Source organism: Sorghum bicolor, chromosome 4 (genome assembly GCF_000003195.3).
Source record: "Sorghum bicolor cultivar BTx623 chromosome 4, Sorghum_bicolor_NCBIv3, whole genome shotgun sequence".
Lineage (NCBI taxonomy): Eukaryota > Viridiplantae > Streptophyta > Magnoliopsida > Poales > Poaceae > Sorghum > Sorghum bicolor.
In genome coordinates, this window is record NC_012873.2 from 23,262,810 (window position 1) to 23,282,774 (window position 19,965).

The 19,965-nt window shown below is 50.5% G+C and overlaps 1 protein-coding gene across 2 annotated transcripts; it reads right to left on the reverse strand.

The window, feature by feature from the left end:
• On the reverse strand, positions 547-17,476 carry LOC8081658 (atherin). 2 transcript variants are annotated; one of them, XM_002453708.2, is made up of 3 exons: positions 16,570-17,476; positions 1,222-1,288; positions 547-1,070 (listed from the first exon to the last, which is right to left on the reverse strand). In XM_002453708.2, exons 1-3 carry the CDS (start codon positions 17,386-17,388, stop codon positions 1,012-1,014), a joined length of 945 nt encoding a protein of 314 aa, XP_002453753.2. In that variant the 5' UTR covers positions 17,389-17,476; the 3' UTR covers positions 547-1,011. The 2 variants fall into 2 exon arrangements, with proteins under 2 accessions (XP_002453753.2, XP_021314793.1); XM_021459118.1 differs by having other exon boundaries at positions 547-1,129.

Here is a 19,965-nt window from a genome sequence, read left to right on the forward strand (position 1 = left end):
TGCCTCTCCTTCATCGTATTATTCTATCTTTAAAGATGTCGAGATCAAGTCCACTATAATATTGCTTTCGAGAAGGGCGAATAACCGTTTACAGACGAATCCTTGACACAATGCTAACTAATTCCCTATCAAATTTATTATATATGAGAATCACATATTTTTATGGGTCCTCAAAAGAAATCATGAAAATCGATATCCAGCTCAAGCAAGACAAGGATAGTATGGAAATTAAAGTTATTATGACTAACTAATTTTGTGCCTTACAAAGGAACAAAAAAGATCTATCAACTATTTTAATTCAAAATAGACCTCATCGGACAATATCATATTATTGATAATATTAACTTATCTTATGGATGTCATGAGTATCATAAAATAAATTATAGCCTTTTAATTTTATGATAAGTGTAAAAAATAAATAGATATGTAGCATTTTCATTCTCGTTTCCTCCTATTAAATAGACTTTTTCTTTCCTCCGTTATAATACACGGGCATATTTGCTAGTTAATTTTAAAGAAAAGACTAGCTGTAGTTGATACTGCATCAACAAGAAAACCACCTAACAGCATTTACCATTATTGAAACTTTACAGGGAACACTTGGTTAAATAATGCCAACACGATACCAACCCAACTTGTACAGCAACTGATGTACCATTATCAACATAACATTTACAGTACCCAACTGAGTTTGCAGTACACGACCGACTGGCCAAATTGACAAAACCAATCAGATCTCCATCAACTCCAACAATTGCAGAAATAACATTTAGATGGCCTTGACCTTTTTCTACAAAAAAGGGAAGAAATAAAAGTAACAATTAGGTGGCCTCGCGAGGGTTCATCCACAAACATGACATCTTCCTGGCTGCAAAAGGCCAGTTATTCGCAGTTGGAATATTTTGAACTTCTAACAGGGTCCATTTAAGACACCAAAACATCAGTAGGACAATAATCAAACTGAATATGTCAATTGCAATGTAATGACATCCTTCTCTATGTGCCTTGTCCTCAATTCCTTCTCAAGTCACATAAAGGGCTGTCTGACTCATTTTTCTTGCCTCTGTTGTCTGCAAATGAAAAATTCATGCACTTTGGCCTTATGGTTCTAGTACAGAACAACTAGGATCTGCAATGTTTATATAGAAGGAAATTCCTTAGCATCTCTGAAAGTGTCATCAATTATTTAATTTGGATGGAACAGCAATTCATCAAGTTTACCTTTTAGCAGTTTGAATACGACCCCCTGATTCTTCATCAAATCTCCACTACCAGCATGAGTGTTTCCCTGGTGTAAGCACAAACCACATGAAGCTTTAGTGAACAGGCTATGGATTGCACTTCAAATGATCGTCAGTTTGGTATTATTATTGCTATATAGATGTTGATATGCTCTTTGGTCACAAAAGAGTGATTTGGACATCAACATGGTCTACAAATGCAACTTTGATCACTAAACTCTAAAATCTTGGAAGGTACATAAAAACCCCAGCAACGTTATAACTTGATCAATCTACGATTTGAAACAAATTATATGCATATTGTTTCACATGTTCAACGTAAACATTCATCATGATATCAATAATCAAAGTTTTTAAATATTCAATACGATGACAAACATGACAGTAAGCAAAACAACACTGCGCATTGTTATAAGTGAGGCATTGTCTGGCAAACCAAGAATACAAGATGCTGTAGGTGGTTCAATTATTTTATTATTATTATTATTATTATTATTATTATTATTATTATTATTATTATTATTATTATTATTATTATTGTTATTATTGTTATTATTATTATTATTATTATTATTGGTAATGTGGTTATTAAATTATTCAACTTGTTCTACTCAATAGGATTGTCTAATCTATGACCCTTAAGAACTCTAATAAACCAACTGGTCATATTACTAAACTATACCCATTCACTTTTCCCTTGAAATCTGCACATCAAATGGTAGTGTTTTTCAATTTGTGAACAAATGCTATAACAACATAGCACAGTAGTTTTCCACTTTTCCCCTTTTTTTATCCGCTATATGAAAGAGGGTAACAGCACATCATGGTAACTCAAAACAGCATATAAGTTGCAACTTTCTGACCCAAAGCAGAATAAGCGATGTTCATAACTGGATCATATTGAGTCTGCATATGTATTCTAAAATATGCTCTGATGCTCATCCTGAAGCCAACAGCTTTATCTAAGGATAGAAGCTACATGATTTTGCCTCCATAACAACAATTCTGATCCATGTGATCTCCTCTTTCCATATCCTCAGCACTAACCACTGCACTGTGTAAGATGCTATTGCCATAGCAGCCAAAGGATGCTACACCAGCTGGTTAAGCAGTTCCCACAGCACCCCTCAGGTCCTAAGTTCAAACTCCCATGGGAGCAAATTTCAGGCTGAGGGTAAAAGATCCCCTTGCTCGCCCCAGATCAAAGCACAGGTAAAGAGATCGGCCCTTCTAACGGGTAACGTCTCCCTATGTATGGATGGGGCAGGGGTTCAGAGATTTTCTCGGTCTATGTTAGAAGAGTCAAGGACCTATTGGGCCTTAGCCCATTAGGGTTAATTAGTCGCTTTCTTAGGGGTCTAGTAAGTCTTGCTTGTAAGTCAAGTAAACCTCTATATAAAGAGAGGAGATGTAGCAATCTAAAATCAAGCAAGAGATTAAAAGGAAATCCCTTCTCTCTGGCCAGCCGTGGGCAGAGCCCCGCGGCCGGCGTTCCTAGCACCCAAAACCCTAGCCTCCTCTCTCGCTCTCACAGCCGCCTTCTTGTGAACAGTACCCGCGGCACTGTAGCGCGGGTACTGTTCACGCCATCAGCCGCCGCTCCTTCGATCCCCAGCAGCCACATAACATCTGGTATCAGAGCTCTCAGGTTCCCAAGGATCCTTTGCTGCCATGGTGTCTTCTTCGGCATCCGCTGCGATGACGCCAGAACAGTTGACAGCGGCGATCCTCGAGTTCTAGTCTTTTGTTGCCGAGATCCAATCATATCTCGCCACGCTGCAGTCGCAGCAGCAGCAGCAGCCGGTGTCACAGGTTTTCCTGCACGGGATGCCTGGTTACAGGACGACGACGTTTTCGTTCCAGGGCGTGCATCCATCTGCCCCGGTTCCCATCCAGCAGCCATGGATGCCGCCCCCTCCATCGATTACGTCTTATGCTCTAGCATCGACGATGGGGCTGGTGCACACGATGGCAAGCACCCCGGCGGCCACGACAACGGTTGCTCCAGCACCCTCCACCAGCGCTGTTGTCCTCCCCGGTGTATCAACCATCCAGCATCCATTCACCGATGGGATCTTCTATAGGGATGCCAGCTTCCAGCAGGTCCGAGATGAGGGGGAGATGCTGCAGCAGACCGAGCAGCCGATGGCGACGGAGCTGACAGGGAAGATGCTTCGCTGCCAGGTGTCGGCGGCAGTGCAGCTGCAAGCTGCTGTGCGTGGCCTCCTTGCACGTCGGCGGGTGCAGAAGATGCGCGATCTGCCGCTGATTCAGCCCTGCACCTATTTGCAGCTCCACGTGGAGGACTGCGATCTCATCCGCTGCGTCGGAGATTTTTAGAATGTGGTTCCGCCCACGGGCAGCGTGCATGCTGTTTTTCCCGCGGGTGGTGGACTCAAAGTCTTCGGCGTCGGCAGTTGGAAGCCCTATGCTCTTCTATGTGCGGTGCAAACCAGCAGCCGTCCAGCAAGGAGAAGGCATGGTGTCATCGGTGGGAGCGCACTGCCTAGCGCCGCCAGATTCCGCCACCGACCACCGCGAGGGCGCCTTCACTGGTCCCTGTTGCGACCACTTCCTGGAGGCCACACACAAGCACATCTTTCATCTAGATGGTCTCCAAGGGATCCAGGTGGATGGTGTCCGCCTTATGTGCAGGGGTTAAAATTAAAGAGTCCCAATCCATTTCTAGTTGAGAATAATAAAACAAGCCGAGATGTAAAAGACTTATTTTTAGGTGTTATGTTTGTGTCTTGCGGAGTCATTCTTAGTGTCGTCGTTAAGTTGCAGCTCGAGGACGAGCTGCATGTCCAGGTGGGGTGTAGTGTTAGAAGAGTCAAGGACCTATTGGGCCTTAGCCCATTAGGGTTAATTAGTCGCTTTCTTAGGGGTCAAGTAAGTCTTGCTAGTAAGTCAAGTAAACCTCTCTATATAAAGAGATGTATCAATCTAAAATCAAGCAAGAGATTAGAAGGAAATCCTTCTCTCTGGCCGGCCGTGGGCAGAGCCCCGCGGCCGGCGTTCCTAGCGCCCAAAACTTCCATCCCAATCCACTGTAGCGCGGGTACTGTTCACGCCATCAGCCGCCTCTCCTTTGATCCCAATTCATCTCCCTCGATCCCCAGCAGCCACATAACAGTCTATGTGACAAGACCTTCTTAAGCACAATACCTGGGGGCGGTCATGACCCCTCGCAGGTAGAGTTTTTTTATTTCTTAGCACATAGCAAGACTACTATTATGGTATATATGGTGTGGCTGTTGTGCATGCTTTATGTATGTGTGAACCCACAAAACAGTTCATCCCTGCATGCCAACACACACCGCAGTGGCAATACCAAAAAAGAAAAAGAAAAAGATTTCAACAAACTGAAATCACCATTTCTCACTGCCTGAATCATCCCATGCAGTACTTTTTAATACAGGAAATTAATCAGGTATGCCTCGATTCAAAGGAGGAAAGATACGAAAAACAAATTTGTGAAACTTAACAAAACATAAAATGTGTGGTAATTTTTTTTTCTTCTATAGAGTGGAACTTGTTTATGTTCCAGCATTACGAAAATTGAATGCCTCTAAGAGTTCACGCTTTTCTTTAGCAAATTGCTAATAATAAACTGTTTGCCAGGGATAATCTTACTAAAACAAGGGAAGTATCAGATATCACCTGATTGTTTTGTGCAGAGGATGAGAACATTCATTATCTTATTTATGGCTGTATTGTAGTTTCTAATGTCCGGTAGTTTATTGCTGAAATGTTTAGGGACTGATTTTGAATCCACAGCCCGGTAATGTTCTATCCCATAGTGTATTATGTAATTGCATATTGTGTTGTGCTTTCAGGGAGACATGTTTGGACAGAGATAAGAGAGATCTAGAGTTGAAATGTTGAATGCTCAGGTTGCTGTTGAACATGCAAAAATTCGGGGACAGAAACGAAGTGCTGCAATGGTCTCCATACCAATCGAACTAGGAACTTCAATTGTTCAAAAAGAAAAGAGATAAACAGAACATATGATCTTAACCTTTCTTAGAGAATCTCCAATAGTTCCCAAAAAATGAATTGCTAAATCAATGAGTTTTCCAGGCGCCAAAAGTAGGGAGAATATTTATTGGCTTTCTCTAACAGTGGGGGTATAAACCCCTATACCTTCATGGCTTGACATGGGCCGCGCCATCGGAGATGGCCTAGCCCACAAGATGAAGACGTGCGGCGCACGACGCTGGTCGATGTGTACCGTAAGGCTACAAGAAGATATTGTACCAAATAGGATACTTTACTTGTAACTCTGTCCCTTCACAGTATATAAAGAGAGGCAGGGGTCTCCTAGAGGACAATCATCTCATTACATCACATATCATCAATACAATCAGAGGACGTAGGTATTACACCCTCACGGCGGCTGAACCTGGATTAAATCCTTGTCTGTGTCTTGCGTCACCATCTAGTTCGTAGCTTGCACACCTTGCACACCTGTCTACCAACAATCTACTACCTTTTACCCCTAAGTAGACTGCCGACCATATTCCGTCGACAGTGGCGCACCAGATAAAATCCTTGTTTGTGTCTTGCGTCACCACTAGTTCGTAGCTTGCGCACATGTCTACCAACAATCTACTACCTTGGATATACCCCTAGATAGACTGTCGACCATATTCCGTCGACAGTAGCGGTAATTTTGCATTGGGCTAGAATGTAGTTTTGCATTGGGCACCCCAAACTGTTTCCGAACAACCCCAGCCACTTTTATGCTTTCTTTCTCTCTTGCACATTTGCATCAGTAACCCTGTCCTTTCTCATTGTTCTCCCCCACGTTGTCCTTCCTCCACCTCCAGATTGGGAGGAAACTCTTCTCGTTCCTGGGTGCCACAGCCACCCCAGCAGTCTCCCAGCCGACCACAACCACCATCAACTGGCCACAGCTAAGCAAGGCCGGGCCAGCAGCGGCAATAGCTCACCAGGTGGTGGTTGTGGTCGTCCAGTAGTGGCTAAGGGCAGCCGGAGGCCTCCAGGCTTGGCTAGGGCATGTCAGGAAGAGGCAAGGGAGTGGCGACAACCATATGGGGGCAGCGGCGGCTTCTATTTGGCCGTAGAAGGAAGAAGTCTAGGAGAAGTCGCGCCATGCCAATCCAAGTCGTGAAAGCACATGTATTTTCCCGCTCTTCTGGATCAGTTTCCAAGTGCGGAAAGATTGAGAGTTGGGATAAGGAGTTGTTGGAGAGAGCTTTTTTTTCCAATCGTGCCAAAGAACCAAGATTGGGAGTGGGTTTTGGAAACTCTTGGAGATGCTCTTACTGGATAAAAACACCCCTAGAGCATAGATGCATCATTCCATCTTTTGTGCACAAGACAAGGGAAATACAATGTCATTACTATTCAAAAACCAAAAAATACCTAACAAAACCTATGACCTTAACCTTTCCTAGTGATAAAGACGCCACTAGCTGGCTGCACCCATTCATCTTTTGCTGAATAAGATAGGATGTATATAATGGACCATTGACCATAGCATGTGTTTGGTTTGGAGACGAGGTTCCTGTTCCGTGTTTGGCTGAGAGGATAGATTCGTTCCAATTTTTTGTTCGGTTCATGGGATTTTGAGGGATGGGACGACTTTTTTTACACCGTTAGCAATAGTTATTAACGGACCTGACATATCCTCTATGGGCCTGCATGTCATCCTCTATTTCTCTCTTTTCTTTTATTTTGGTCTTATCTTCTGCTCATGGGATGGCGGCCGAGCACATAGCACAAATTGCAAAACGCACTGCTCATTAGTCCGCGCCGGTCGTCCCCAGCACCAATCGCCCTAGCATTGTTGCCCTCTTTGTTGGTTGCCGCCAATGTTTTATGATCGTCTGATTAATCGCAATTAATCATCCTTATCGGTACTTAGCACTCGATTAGGGCCTCCGCGATCAGAGCGATCAAACCTGATCGTCCGATTAATCGCGATTAATTGTCGGATCAGGCCTCTTGGCCGATCAGAGCTAAATTGGCAGATGGGCTGCTTTTGGCCTAGGCTATATTTATTTGGGCCAAGCCCATTAGGGTTCCTCTTATATACCTCACCCCCACTCTCTCCTTAGTCCTCACTCCTAGCTCCCGCCTTTAGCTGCTGAGCTTGCTGCTCGTGCATCTGCTGAGCTGCTGAGCCTCCTCCCTCCCTTCCAGTTCCAATCCAAGCAGCCCGTTGCTGCTTGTTAATTCCTCCTCCCTCTTCCCTGCTGCCTGCTTCCTCCTCCCTCTTCCTTACTGCAACTACAAGTCTACAAATATATACATATATGCCCGTGCGTTGCAACGGGGTTTAGGATCTCTAAGTAGATGATTTGTAGTTCAACAATTCAATAGTCATGTTATGTATTCCAGCATCTTAAATCCTGACGTTATATCATGCCTTGGTACACCTTGTTGTAACGCATTTAATATGAGAGGCTCAAAGATTAATTATTATGACATGTTTCTCGATTGATCTTAACATTATAATTTGGTCATACCGCTTTAACTCTATAGGATTAACACATTGAATATGAGATGTTCAGAAATTAATTGTTATGTCATGTCTGTTAGTTGATTTTAAGATTATATTTGGGTCATATTGCTTTAAGTGAAACATGCTTAAAAAACATAGGATCATGGACACACAACCTATTTATTAAAGCTTGAGAAATTGGCCAAGCCAGCCATGGCTCCCATGTGTCTAAGTTGTTTGTCTAGAGCTAGGATTGCTTGCATGGACAAATATGTTTCAATCGAAAGAGGCTTAAGGCATGCGATGCTTATAGATAGTTTTAACTCTTACAACTTGAATTAAGGTCTTGTTTAGTTCAACCCAAAACCAAAAACTTTTCAAGATTCCCTTCACATCAAATCCTGCGGCACATGCATGAAACAATAAATATAGATGAAAATAAAAACTAATTGCACAGTTTGTTTGTAAATCATGAGATAAATCTCTTGACCCTAGTTAGTCCATGATTGGATAATAATTGTCAAATAAAAACGAAAATACTACAGTATCCGAAACCAAAAAGCTTTCAGAAGTAAACAAAAGCTAAGCACCTAATTTTATTATTGAGTTTGCTTTTATAAAGAACCTAGGCAGCCATGCCTCTTGATCTCATACTTTTTTGTTATTATTTTTCTAGATCTTCTTAATCTAGAATGACAAAAAGAAAATAACAACACGTATCTAGCCAATAGGCAACTTAAAATAACCGGCGCAAAAATCAAAATGAGGAATGATGGAAAAATAAAAAAAGACAGCTCATGATCGGCGCAGGCCTAATTGTCTTTCACACCTTATCCTATCCCTGTCTCCCACGCCTGATACCTCAAACAGTCAAGCCACATAGGAGTACTGCTTACCTCGCGACGCATCTCGGCCAGCCGCCCGTCTCCTTGCGCCGCTTGCACTGCTTGCCCAGGAGCCCGCCACCCTCTCCTCTCTTTCTCTGCTTCCAACCCTAACTCATCGCCATCTACTCTATCAGATTCATGGGGCTCGGAAACCTTACAGCCAGGCACAGTGACACAGACGCACCTGGTGGGCGCGCACGGAAGACCTAGTCTGTGAGTGCGCAGGAGGGAGGCGACGGCGTGGGCTCCCTGGCCGGCGAGCCCAGAAACAGTGACGGGTGCACCCCATCTGATTTCGTTGATTCATTCTTCTTTCTGTGATTTTTGTTAGTCGCTGGATCCTTGCTCTAGGTGTGAGCAGGATCTTTACTCTCATTGAGAGGATAGCACACTGAGTTGGGGCAATTTTCTGGGTTTATTTCTCACACAATGCTATACCAACCTGAGGGGTTGGGGATACATATTTATAGGGCTGCTAACCAGCCAGCATATGCCAAGATGCTAGTCTAAGATGCTGTCCTACTGATGCTAACTGCTGTCCTAAAAGCAGTCAAGATGCTGTCCTACAGATCCTAACTGCTGTCCTAAAAGCAGTCAAGGATGCTGTCCTACACAAGGACCATGTGCTGCCTACTGCAGCCCACAACCACCAGCCAACAGAGACTTATCCATCATTCTCCCCCTAAGTCTTGTGTGGCTCCTTGTGGGGTATCTGAGCCATCCCGATCCTGGCGCGAAGTTCCTGGAACTTGACTCGCCCAAGGGACTTGGTCAGAAAGTCGGCGAGCTGGTCTTGGGTGTTGATGTAGTTGGCCCGAATGCTCCCTTCCTCCAGGCAGCTCCTGATGAAGCGGTACCTCACCCGGATGTGCTTGCTGCGCTCATGGAAGACTGGATTCTTCGCCAAGGCCAAGGCGGACTTGCTGTCCACCCTGAGCTCCACTGCCTCTGCGTCTGCCAAGGAGATCGCCAAGCAGCCGAGCCAGCCACAGAGCCTGAGTAGAAGCGGTAGTGGCTGCGATGTATTCTGCCTCGCAGCTGGACAGAGCCACCACCTGCTGCTTGACCGACTGCCAGCTGATCGGACACTTGCCGAGGAAGAAGAGCGTCCCGCTGGTGCTCTTGCTCGTGTCGATGTCGCCGGCGTGGTCGCTGTCACTGTACCCGATGAAATGTGCCGCACCGGGGCACCTCGGGTAGTGCAAACCGTAGTCGGAGGTGCCCGCGACGTAGCGGAGGATCCTCTTCACGGCCTGCTGGTGCTCCGTCGTCGGTCGCTGCATGAACCGGCTGACGTAGCCGACGGCGAACGCCAAGTCCGGTCGCGTGTGGACAAGGTAGCGAAGGCTGCCCACAATGCGCCGGTACTGCATCGCGTCCACCTCTTCCTCCGTACTCTCCCGACTCAGCCTCAGCCTCTCCTCCATAGGAGTGTGGGCTGGGTTGCAGCCGGTGAGACCGCCCAGCTCCACAATGCGCTTGGCGTAGGCTGCCTGGCGGAGAGAGGTGCCGTAGCTGTCCTGGTGGACCTCGATCCCCAGGTAGAAGGAGAGAGGGCCCAAGTCGCTCATCTGGAAGATCGCCCTCATCTTCTCCTTGAACGCCTCGATCTCCACCTCCTCGGTGCCGGTGATCACAAGATCATCGACACCCACCAGCAGGGCCTTTCGTCCCCTGCCCCGCCGGTAGATGGCCGCCTCGTGCGGGCTTTGCTCGAAGCCCATCCCCTTCATTGTTGAATCCAGTTTGGCATTCCACGCCCTCGGTGCCTGCCGCAAGCCATAGAGGGCCTTGCGCAGATGAAGCACCTTGACTTCCTTGCCGGGAATCACAAACCCCGGCGGCTGGTGCACGTAGACCTCCTCCTTCAAGTCGCCGTTAAGGAACGCCGACTTGACATCCATGTGATGGACACGCCAGCCCTCCTGGGCAGCTAGCGCAAGGAGAAGTCGCACGGACTCCATCCGTGCTACGCGGGCGAAGGCGTCGTCGAAGTCGACCCCCTCCTGCTGCACGAAACCTCGTGCCACCAAGCGAGCCTTGTGCTTGACGATGGCACCGGCTTCATCCCTCTTCAGCTTGAACACCCACTTAAGGGTGATCGCGCGGTGACCACGAGGGAGATCAGTGAGCTCCCAAGTGCGGTTCTACTCGACCGCGTCCATCTCCTGCTGCATCGCGGCACGCCATGCCGCGTCTCCTTCCGCCTCAGCGAAGGAGCGAGGCTCACCGTCCTCGTGTGCCAGGTGCAGCTCCGCCTCGAAGTCGTGTACCGCTAACCCAGGGACACGTTGGTTACCGAGGATGTTGTCCATGGTGCGGTAGCGTAGAGGCTCATCGTCGTGGTAGGCGTCGACGCGATCCTCGTCGCCGGACAGTGGAGTGGCGAACTCCACCGAACGCTGACGGACCAAAGCTGCTGGTGCCGACCTTGGAGTTGCCGGTGCCGGTGCAGGAGAGTGGGGAGCCGGTGCAGGAGTGCGTGGTGTAGCCTGTGGTGTTGGACTCGCTGGTGGTGAAGGCGGTGGTGGGCTCGCCGAAGCTGATGGCGAGCTGGGTGCCGAGGAGGGCGAGCTCGGTGAGGACGAGCTGCTAGCTCCCCCGGCTCCCTCCAAGTGGACGTAGTCGACGACGAAGTCCCTGAGGGTCGAAGCCGAGCCGTCGTCCACGGCCTTGTCCCAAGTCCAGCCTCGCCCTTCATCGAACACGACGTCCCAGGAGATGCGGACGCGCTGTGTCACAGGGTCGAGGATGCGGTAGGCCTTGGCGCCCTCCGCGTAGCCGATGAACACTCCTGGAGTGCTCCGGTCGTCGAGCTTGCCGACGTGAGCTCCTTGGCGAACACCAGACAACCGAAGATGCGGAGGTGGCTCACCACCGGCTTGCGCCCGTGCCAAGCCTCGTACGGCGTCATGCCGTCAAGCGCCTTGGTGGGCGAGCGGTTGAGGAGATGGACAGCGGTCATCACCGCCTCTCCCCAATAGATCATCGGCATCCCTCTCTGCTTGAGGAGGGCGCGGGCGGTGGCGACCACCATCTGGTTGCGGCGCTCGACGACGCTCGTTCTGCTACGGGGTGTACGGCGCGGTGAAGTGGCGCTGGATCCCCTCGTTGACGCAGTGCGCCGCGAACTCAGCCGCCGTGAACTCGCCGCCGTTGTCCGTGCGCAGCACCCGAAGCTTGCGGCCGCACTCCTTTTCCGCAGCAGCTTGGTGGTGCTTGATGGCGTCCGCGGCTGCCCCCTTGGTGTCGAGGAGGACAGCCCACATGTAGCGGGACGCGTCGTCGACGAGGAGGAAGTAGCGTCGTCCTCCAGGTGTAGCCGGTGTCACAGGGCCGCAAAGGTCGTCGTGCACGAGCTCCAGCTTCTCCTTGGCGCGGAAGCTTGCTTGGCGGGGAAAGGGCAGTCGTCGCTGCTTGGTGAGGACGCAGGTGTCGCAGAACTGCTCCACGTGGTCGACGCACGGCATGCCCTGCACCATCTCCTTGTTGCCGAGCTGCTTCAGGGCCTCGAAGTTGAGGTGCCCAAAGCGCTCGTGCCACCGCCAGGCTTCATCGTCCCGCCGAGCTGCAAGGCAAAAAGGTTGCGCCACCTGTACGTGAAGGACGTAGAGGCGGTTGCTCCCCCTGTTCACCTTGGCGAGAAGTCGGTGACGAGGATCCCAAATGCGAAGCACGCCGTCCTTGATCTCCACGCGCGAGCCATTCTCATCCAGCTGTCCCAAGCTGATGATGGAGTTCCTCAGCGCGGGGATGTTGTAGACGCCGGTGAGCAGCCGATGCTCACCATTCTTGGCGACGAAGATTACGGAGCCAGCGCCCTTGATCTCTACGGCGGAGGCGTCCCCGAACTTGACGGAGCCTCGAACGTTGGAGTCGAGCTCGGAGAAGAACTCCCGCCGGCCTGTCATGTGGTGGGTGGCGCCGGTGTCGAGGCACCACCCATCGATCTTGTTGCTGCCGCCGGACCCGCTGCTGAGGAGGGCGTGTGCCTTGGCCTCGTCGAGGTGGAGAAGAGCCGCTGCAGCCGGTGCTGCTGGAGGTGGCTCGGTGCTAGCATGTGCCATGAACAGAGCTGGCTGCTCCTCCTCCTCTGCCTGCGCGACGTGGGCCTGGGCGCGTCGTGGCTGCCTGCAGTCCTTAGCCCAATGGCCAGTAAGACCACAGTTCCTGCAGCAGTCATCTTGTGCCGGCTTCGGTTTTTCGGCGGCGGCGCCTTGGACACCTCCGCGGGCACCTCCGTTGGCACGCCCTTGCACCCCGGCCTGGGCGCCTTTGCGTGACTTGCCGCGCTTGCCACGCTTCCCTTCTTCTTGTCACCTTGCCCGGCAGCCCACTGCTCCCGGGTGAGAAGGAGCTTGGGCCCCGAGGAGGGTTGTGGCTCGTCAATGTCGACGACCTTGAGGCGACCTATCGCCTCCTCGATCGACATCGTGGAGAGGTCTAGCAGGGACTCGATTGAGCGAGCCATCTGCTTGTACTTCTCGGGGACGCAGCGGAAGAGCTTCTCGACAGCTCTCTCCTCGTTGTAGGTGTTGTCACCAAACTGCACCACTTTCCGCAGCAAAGTGTTGAGACGGAGAGCAAAATCATCAACGTCCTCACCTGGCTTGAAGGCCAGGTCCTCCCACTCCTTGCGGAGTTGCTGCAGTGTGGACTTGCGGGCGCGATCACTGCCGATGCGTGCTGCAGCAATGGCGTCCCAAGCATCCTTGGCAGTCCGCTTGCTGGTAAGCGAGAACTGCATCTCGGTCGGGACTGCAGCGATGAGGGCATTCAGTGCCCGTCGATCCTGGTCGTAGTCGACGTCGCCGTACCGGACTGCCTCCCACATGTGCAGCACGAAGTCTCACCTTCATCACCGCAGCCCACTCAACATAGTTGGTCTTGGTGAGGGTAGGCCACCCACCACCAGGGCCAACGTCCCTAGCAACAGCCTGGTACCCGTGGGAGCCACGGTACCGGTCCGGGGAGAGAGAGCCACGCGGCCTGCGAAGGCCGTGCTCTTCCTCGACCCGTCCACCGCCGTTCCCATGTGCGCCTCCTCCAGGAGCGTCACCGGCTCCACCACGGTACCGGTCCGGGGAGAGAGAGCCACGCGGCCTGCGAAGGCCATGCTCTTCCTCGACCCGTCCCCCGCCGTTGCCGTGTGCGCCTCCTCCAAGAACGCCGCCGGCGCCTCCACGCCTGTCTGGACTGCGGCCACGCTCGTGGGCGTGCACGGCTGCCCACTGCGCCGCTCGCCGGCGTGCTGCATCTCTCTCCAGCAGCTCCAGGTCTGGGTCAGCACTGTCATCAGCAGCGATGGAGCTGCTGTGACTGCTGCGCAGGTCCTCAACCTCCGCTGCCGCTGCACGCGCTGCATCTGCAGCTGCTGCTGCCTCCACCTCCGCTCTGGCTGCTGCCAGCTCCGCTTGGGCCAGCCTCGACGCCCTCGCTGCTGCTGCAGCGGTCGCTGCCGCTGCTCGCCTGCGCTCCTCTGCTGCAGCGAGGTCGGCCTCCTGCCGACGCCGCGCGCTCGAGGTGCCCGAGTGCTGAGACTGCCCTTCTGCGGCCATGGCGCGCTGCTGCGCGGAGAGCAGAGGCAGCCGGAACAGCTGCTGCTGCCAGCCGGGGCTGCTGCGAGGCAGGGAGCTCGACTGGAGAAGGGATTGAGCAGGAAATGCTTAGGCTACAGGATACTACGGCTCTGATACCACTTGTTAGTCGCTGGATCCTTGCTCTAGGTGTGAGCAGGATCCTTACTCTCATTGAGAGGATAGCACACTGAGTTGGGGCAATTTTCTGCGTTTATTTGTCACACAATGCTATACCAACCTGAGAGGTTGGGGATACATATTTATAGGGCTGCTAACCAGCCAGCATATGCCAAGATGCTAGTCTAAGATGCTAGTCTAAGATGCTGTCCTACAGATGCTAACTGCTGTCCTAAAAGCAGTCAAGATGCTGTCCTACAGATGCTAACTGTTGTCCTAAAAGCAGTCAAGGATGCTGTCCTACACAAGGACCATGTGCTGCCTACTGCAGCCCACAACCACCAGCCAACAGAGACTTATCCATCAATTTTGTAATTTTTTTGTGGTTGCTGTGGAGGTCGACAATGGCTACATTTATAGTTTGGTTGCTGTCCGATTTTAAGTTAAATCATTCTCCGATTTTGATTTGTGTTGGCCTCAATTTTGGTCTATGTTGCCTTGATCTGATTCTGTTTGGACTTTGTCTCCTGTGCAAGCACGTAGATTAGAGTTCTTTTCCTGGAATTGGGAATGAACTTGACGATAGGATAAACATGGGGGGCAAAAGTCTATGGTCTGGACCGGACTCTGGCAGAGACGGAAAATTTATCTCTTTACGGATAGAGCGGACGAAAATAACCAGACCAGGCTGAGATTGGCGGACAGATTTGCACTTAGACCTTTGTACTTTTTTTTATTCTTAACATGCTCTAATGTGTATAGGAGATTTTGCATTGGGAACCCTAGAAAAGCTTCTATTTTCTTTCCTCCTCCATAACGTACCAGGGCCCGATTCTAGACGGAACACGACACGGCGGGGCCGAAAATTTTTTTGGGCAGACTGAAATTTTCCCTCTTTATAGATAGGTATAGATATGATATATAGTCCTGCTATATGTTGGACAATTAGTTCGATCAGAGGTCGATTTCCTGATCGTCCTAATCGGTACCAGACCGATTAGAAATGATAAGCCGATCAGAAAACATTGGTTGCCGCTACGTCTCCCTATGCCTCCTGTGTCGCTGCTCCTCTTCACGTGCCGCTCACCCCAGTGCTGCCCGCACTCAGAGAGGGTCCATGGCACCGCTCATCCAGTGCCGCCCGCTCGGAGGGAACAAGCCATGGCGCCACTCGCGCCATGCCACCCTCTCGGAGGGGAGGAGCCATGGCACCACAAGCTCGGACAGGGATGGAGCCATGGCCGAAGAGGTCCAGCTCCAACCTCTGCATTCACCACCCGAGGGATCGAAAGGGAGCAGACGACGTGAATAGGGACAGCCCATCCCCTCAATTCTAAGGGGCGGGGCTAACCCCGAATCTAGGGGAATTTTCCCTCTAGGGTGGGGAAGGTCCCACCTCCTATCGTCCCTTAACCAAACACCACCAAAAACGGGCTCGCCCCAACCCACCCCCCATTGTCCCCCTCAGCGAAACACACGCTTAGTTCCAACTCAGTACCTACAACATATAGATGATTCTATTTCTTCATGAATTTCATACCCATACTAAGAATCACTTGCTACCTACTGGAAATACATTGATGTTAGTTCTCAGGTCCATAGAACAAACAAAGGAGTTAGGCCAAGTACCACCCAACAATAAGCAGTCAGTATGGTTCAAGATGCTTAAAAAACATGAGTGTATTATATATAGATGTAGCCATTACCCATTATTAAGTATAACATAGAATGCAATACATGGATCCTCATTTGTAGCTGATCTACACATATTTTGGTGTATGTTCAGGCTCACATATTTCAGACAGGGCAAAGTAAACCAAACAAAGCCCAAATAGGAGGGATGTTCTAAGTGAAAAATAGCATTTGCTCCTCCTTTCCTCAAACCCCAACAAAAAATGGAACACAAAAAATAGAGAAGCCATGTGCTCATTCTTGGGGGCTGTGCCATTGTTGCCCCCTTGAGAATTAGAATTCTTCTTTACCACTTGTGTTCTTGTGAATCTTTGTGATTGCCTCAGCTTGTCGAGCTTGCTTGGTTCAGTTAGACATCGATCAAGTGTGTGCTTGGGCAAAATCATTTCTCACAGGTTCACAGGTGCCTATCTAGAACGTTATCAGTTCATCAGGCTATACGACTCAAGCTATCACCACAATACTACTATGGCAAGAAGATCACGAAAAGCCCCAAATCACTTTCCTTTGTCACCACAAGAGGCAGGTAAAGCAGAGCAAAGTCGTTAATATTACAGCGAATTTGCATGAAGATTACTCACTGATGTCATTGCTTCTTTCTCCTTCTGCTTCTCCTTCTCTTTGTCTCTCTGCAGCTTGGAGACAAGGCCAGCCCTCCTCTTGCCCTTGGCAATGGCATCCTCCAGTTCAGATACCGCGGAAGGCTTCTTGTCACGGACCTTCCAGATATCTCCCCGGCGGATGAGCAGCTTGGCGGCCTTCCAGCCATCGATGCTGGTGTCTATGACGGTGACATCGGTCCGGCTGCACCTCTCACCGTCAGCATCCGCGGCGCGCTCCGCCCGGCGGCGCTTCTTGGCCTTGGCGATCTTGTCCTTCTTGTCCTTGTGCGGACGCTGTGCAGGAAGGGCAGGGATCGGCTGGTCCTCGTCAGTTCTCGGGCGGGGCCGGGACTGCTTGCGGAAGGCTTTGGGCGGCCGGATGCCCGGCGGGGCGGAGGATGGGACCGCGAAGACCTCGGAGATCACAGCAGCGAGCTGAACCTGTTGTTGCGACGGCGGCGGCGGCTGCGGGGAATTGCTAGAGCTAGGGTTTGATCGCAAAGGGTTGCGGGGCGCGCGCTGCGCCGGCGGCGGCGGCTGCTTGGGCTTGGCGGCGGCCTTCGCAAGCGGCTCCCTGACAACAACGACGAGGTCGTTGTGGTGATTGGAGGAAGAAGGCGGCAGGGGCTGGGGAGGGGGAGTTTGGGCCTGTCGGCCCCCGTAGAGGAGGTCGTCGATGTTGAGGTGGGAGGGGAAGGAGAGTCCCCCTTTGGCGTGCAGCCGATGGAGCCATGATGGCGTGCTGCTGGCGGCGGCGGCGGCGGCGGCGGCACTGAGCACCGTCTGGCAGCACGGCATTGCCTTTCGTCCTCTCCCCTCCGGCTGCGACGGTGGTGGGGACTGGGACCGGGGGGACGACTCAAGAAGAGGACGAAAAAGGTAGGAAGGGAAGTGGGGTCCATCTCATGGAAATATGTATTTTTATTTACATTCTAAATTAGGCCTTGTTGAGTTCATCTAAAAACAAAAAAAATTAAGATTTTCCGTCAAATCGAATTTTGCGGCACATGCATGGAGCATTAAATATAAATATAAATAAAAACTAATTGTACAATTTGCCTGTAATTCGCGAGACGAATCTTTTAAACCTAGTTACTCCATGATTAGACAATGTTTATCAAATAAAAACAAAAGTGCTACAGTGTCAAAATCCAAAAAAAAATTCACATCTAAACAAGGCTTATAAAATATTTCGTTTCTCATAAATCGGTATTTCTACTTTCTTTATTTTTAAATTATACAAGATATTTTTATTTTTAGCATATATCTTTTATTATATACTTAAATATATATTTTGTCTAGATATATCTATATCTATATATATATAGGAAAAAGCCCATATTACTTTCTCTAAATTTGGCTTATGTCTAAGAGCAACTTCAACGATTTGTTCTTTCTCTTTCTCTTTTGTCTTCTTTTCCCTCTCGTGTGCAGGAACGCGCAAGGAAAGAACTAGGAGACGATGGCAAAGAGCGAAAGTGGGAGCAGTGAGTCTGGCCCCTCGAATATATAGAACTGGCCGCAACGGGTAGATCCGACAACCACGGAAGGTAAATCCCCGCATTAAATGTGCCATCTAACTATTCCTAGATTCCCGTGACAGGACACTTGTCGTTTTCGCCTAAAGAGGATCGCGTCACAACAGCTCCCTCCTAAAAAGGTACGCCCAACGGGCAAGAAAGCGGATCGCCACCACGACTCCTTCCGTACGAAGGTAAGTCGGGCTCCAGACCACAGTAGAATCTGGAGGGAGCGAGGACTGACTCTCAGTCAGGGTTCGACTGTCACTCTCGAGTACTTGAGTCAGGGACACCCAGAAGGGGGCCAACACGAGGCGAAGCTCGAGATTGAATTATCGAGACCCCACTGGGAGTATCCAAGGCTAAGACAAGCAGCAAGGCAAGGAATCCCCATGGAGGGAGGCATCGAGCCGCCAGACCCTATCAAATGGGACTGGTATATGCATGCGCAAGTTTGGCACCAATCAGAACACCTCAGGGCTGACAGCCAACCCCCATCAAAACGGGGCATAGGTTCTCACTTGGATTTCCTAATACCAGCTCACTGAGGACGCCGACGCTCGCCCAGCCGAGGGTAGCGTCACGCTTCTCGCCTCACGTCCGAATCGAAAGGATTCATGGGATGAAAGTTGGGAGGCCATGAGCATACGAGGCTCAAGGGCTCCACTAGATCTGACACCTATCGACAAAAGAGGGTCGAGAGTAACCAAGTCCGATGGCATAAGGGATCCATTAGATAAGGTGCGACAACCCTCCGCTCATGCTGTCTGACTCGCGCAACATTGCAAGGAGATTCTAGAACCGACAAACACCCTTAGAAGAGATAAGCACAGCCCTCAAATGAGTCTACCGACTCCTCCGAGGCCTCGGGGGCTACCCCCACAGGGGACGCTCGCGCGTCCCCCATAGAAACTCGGCACCGACTCCCCCATCTACAGTAATGATCCTGAACTCAAGCACTAGTGCCCGAGTAGAGGCTCGGGGGCTACTATCGAGGATATCAATAAGGGGGTACCCAAATGGATATTCCTAAAAGAGATAAAGTCCCAACCTGCTCTGACAGGAGGGAAAAACCCCAGTGTACGAACCATCTTGGGCCAGCCCAGGAGCAGGCCCCGACATCCCTGATGAGCGAATAACAACTATGCCCCCCACTCAACGTATTGTAAGTACGACCAACACGCTCATCGACATAAGCCTCGATGATGAAAAATCGCTCGAGCGAACGCCGAAGCCTCGAGTTCGCATGCCCTTCGATCGTGGGATCAGGGTTGATCAAACTGCGCCGCCTCGAGTGCGTGACATGCCTCATCTGCCTACCGCTAGTACGGGATCTAGAGCATTAAATGCACCTAATAGGTTCCCACCTAATGCCATGGCGGCCGCCGCACTGATGATGGGTCGTACCCCCGTCACGTCCCACTTTTCATAGGCTTTATCAAGGAAATCAGGGAAAGGTACACGGCTTTTCTGTCACGGCCAGCGTAACATCTTGTCGAGCGACCCCTCGAGGTGTAATAGTCAGCACTTCCTTGAATGGGCCCTGCCCAGTCTTCCTGAACCTCGAGGCCATCGGATACTTCCTAGGGAAGGAGTGGCCAGAGGAAGTCAGCACTCTAACAACTCTCGACACAGCGACTGTAGGGACGTACGCGCGTGTGTATATATGGACCAATTACCAGGGGATATACAAGGATTCATGCAAAAGAACACACGCGCCATCATCATCAAAGTACGCAGTAACAAGACCCGTCGAGCCACACCGGTACGAAGGCCTCGAGTTGACCTGCGCCCATGCCCCCCTCTACAAACACACGCTGATCGACGCCCTGACTCGATCCACAGTACGCACGCT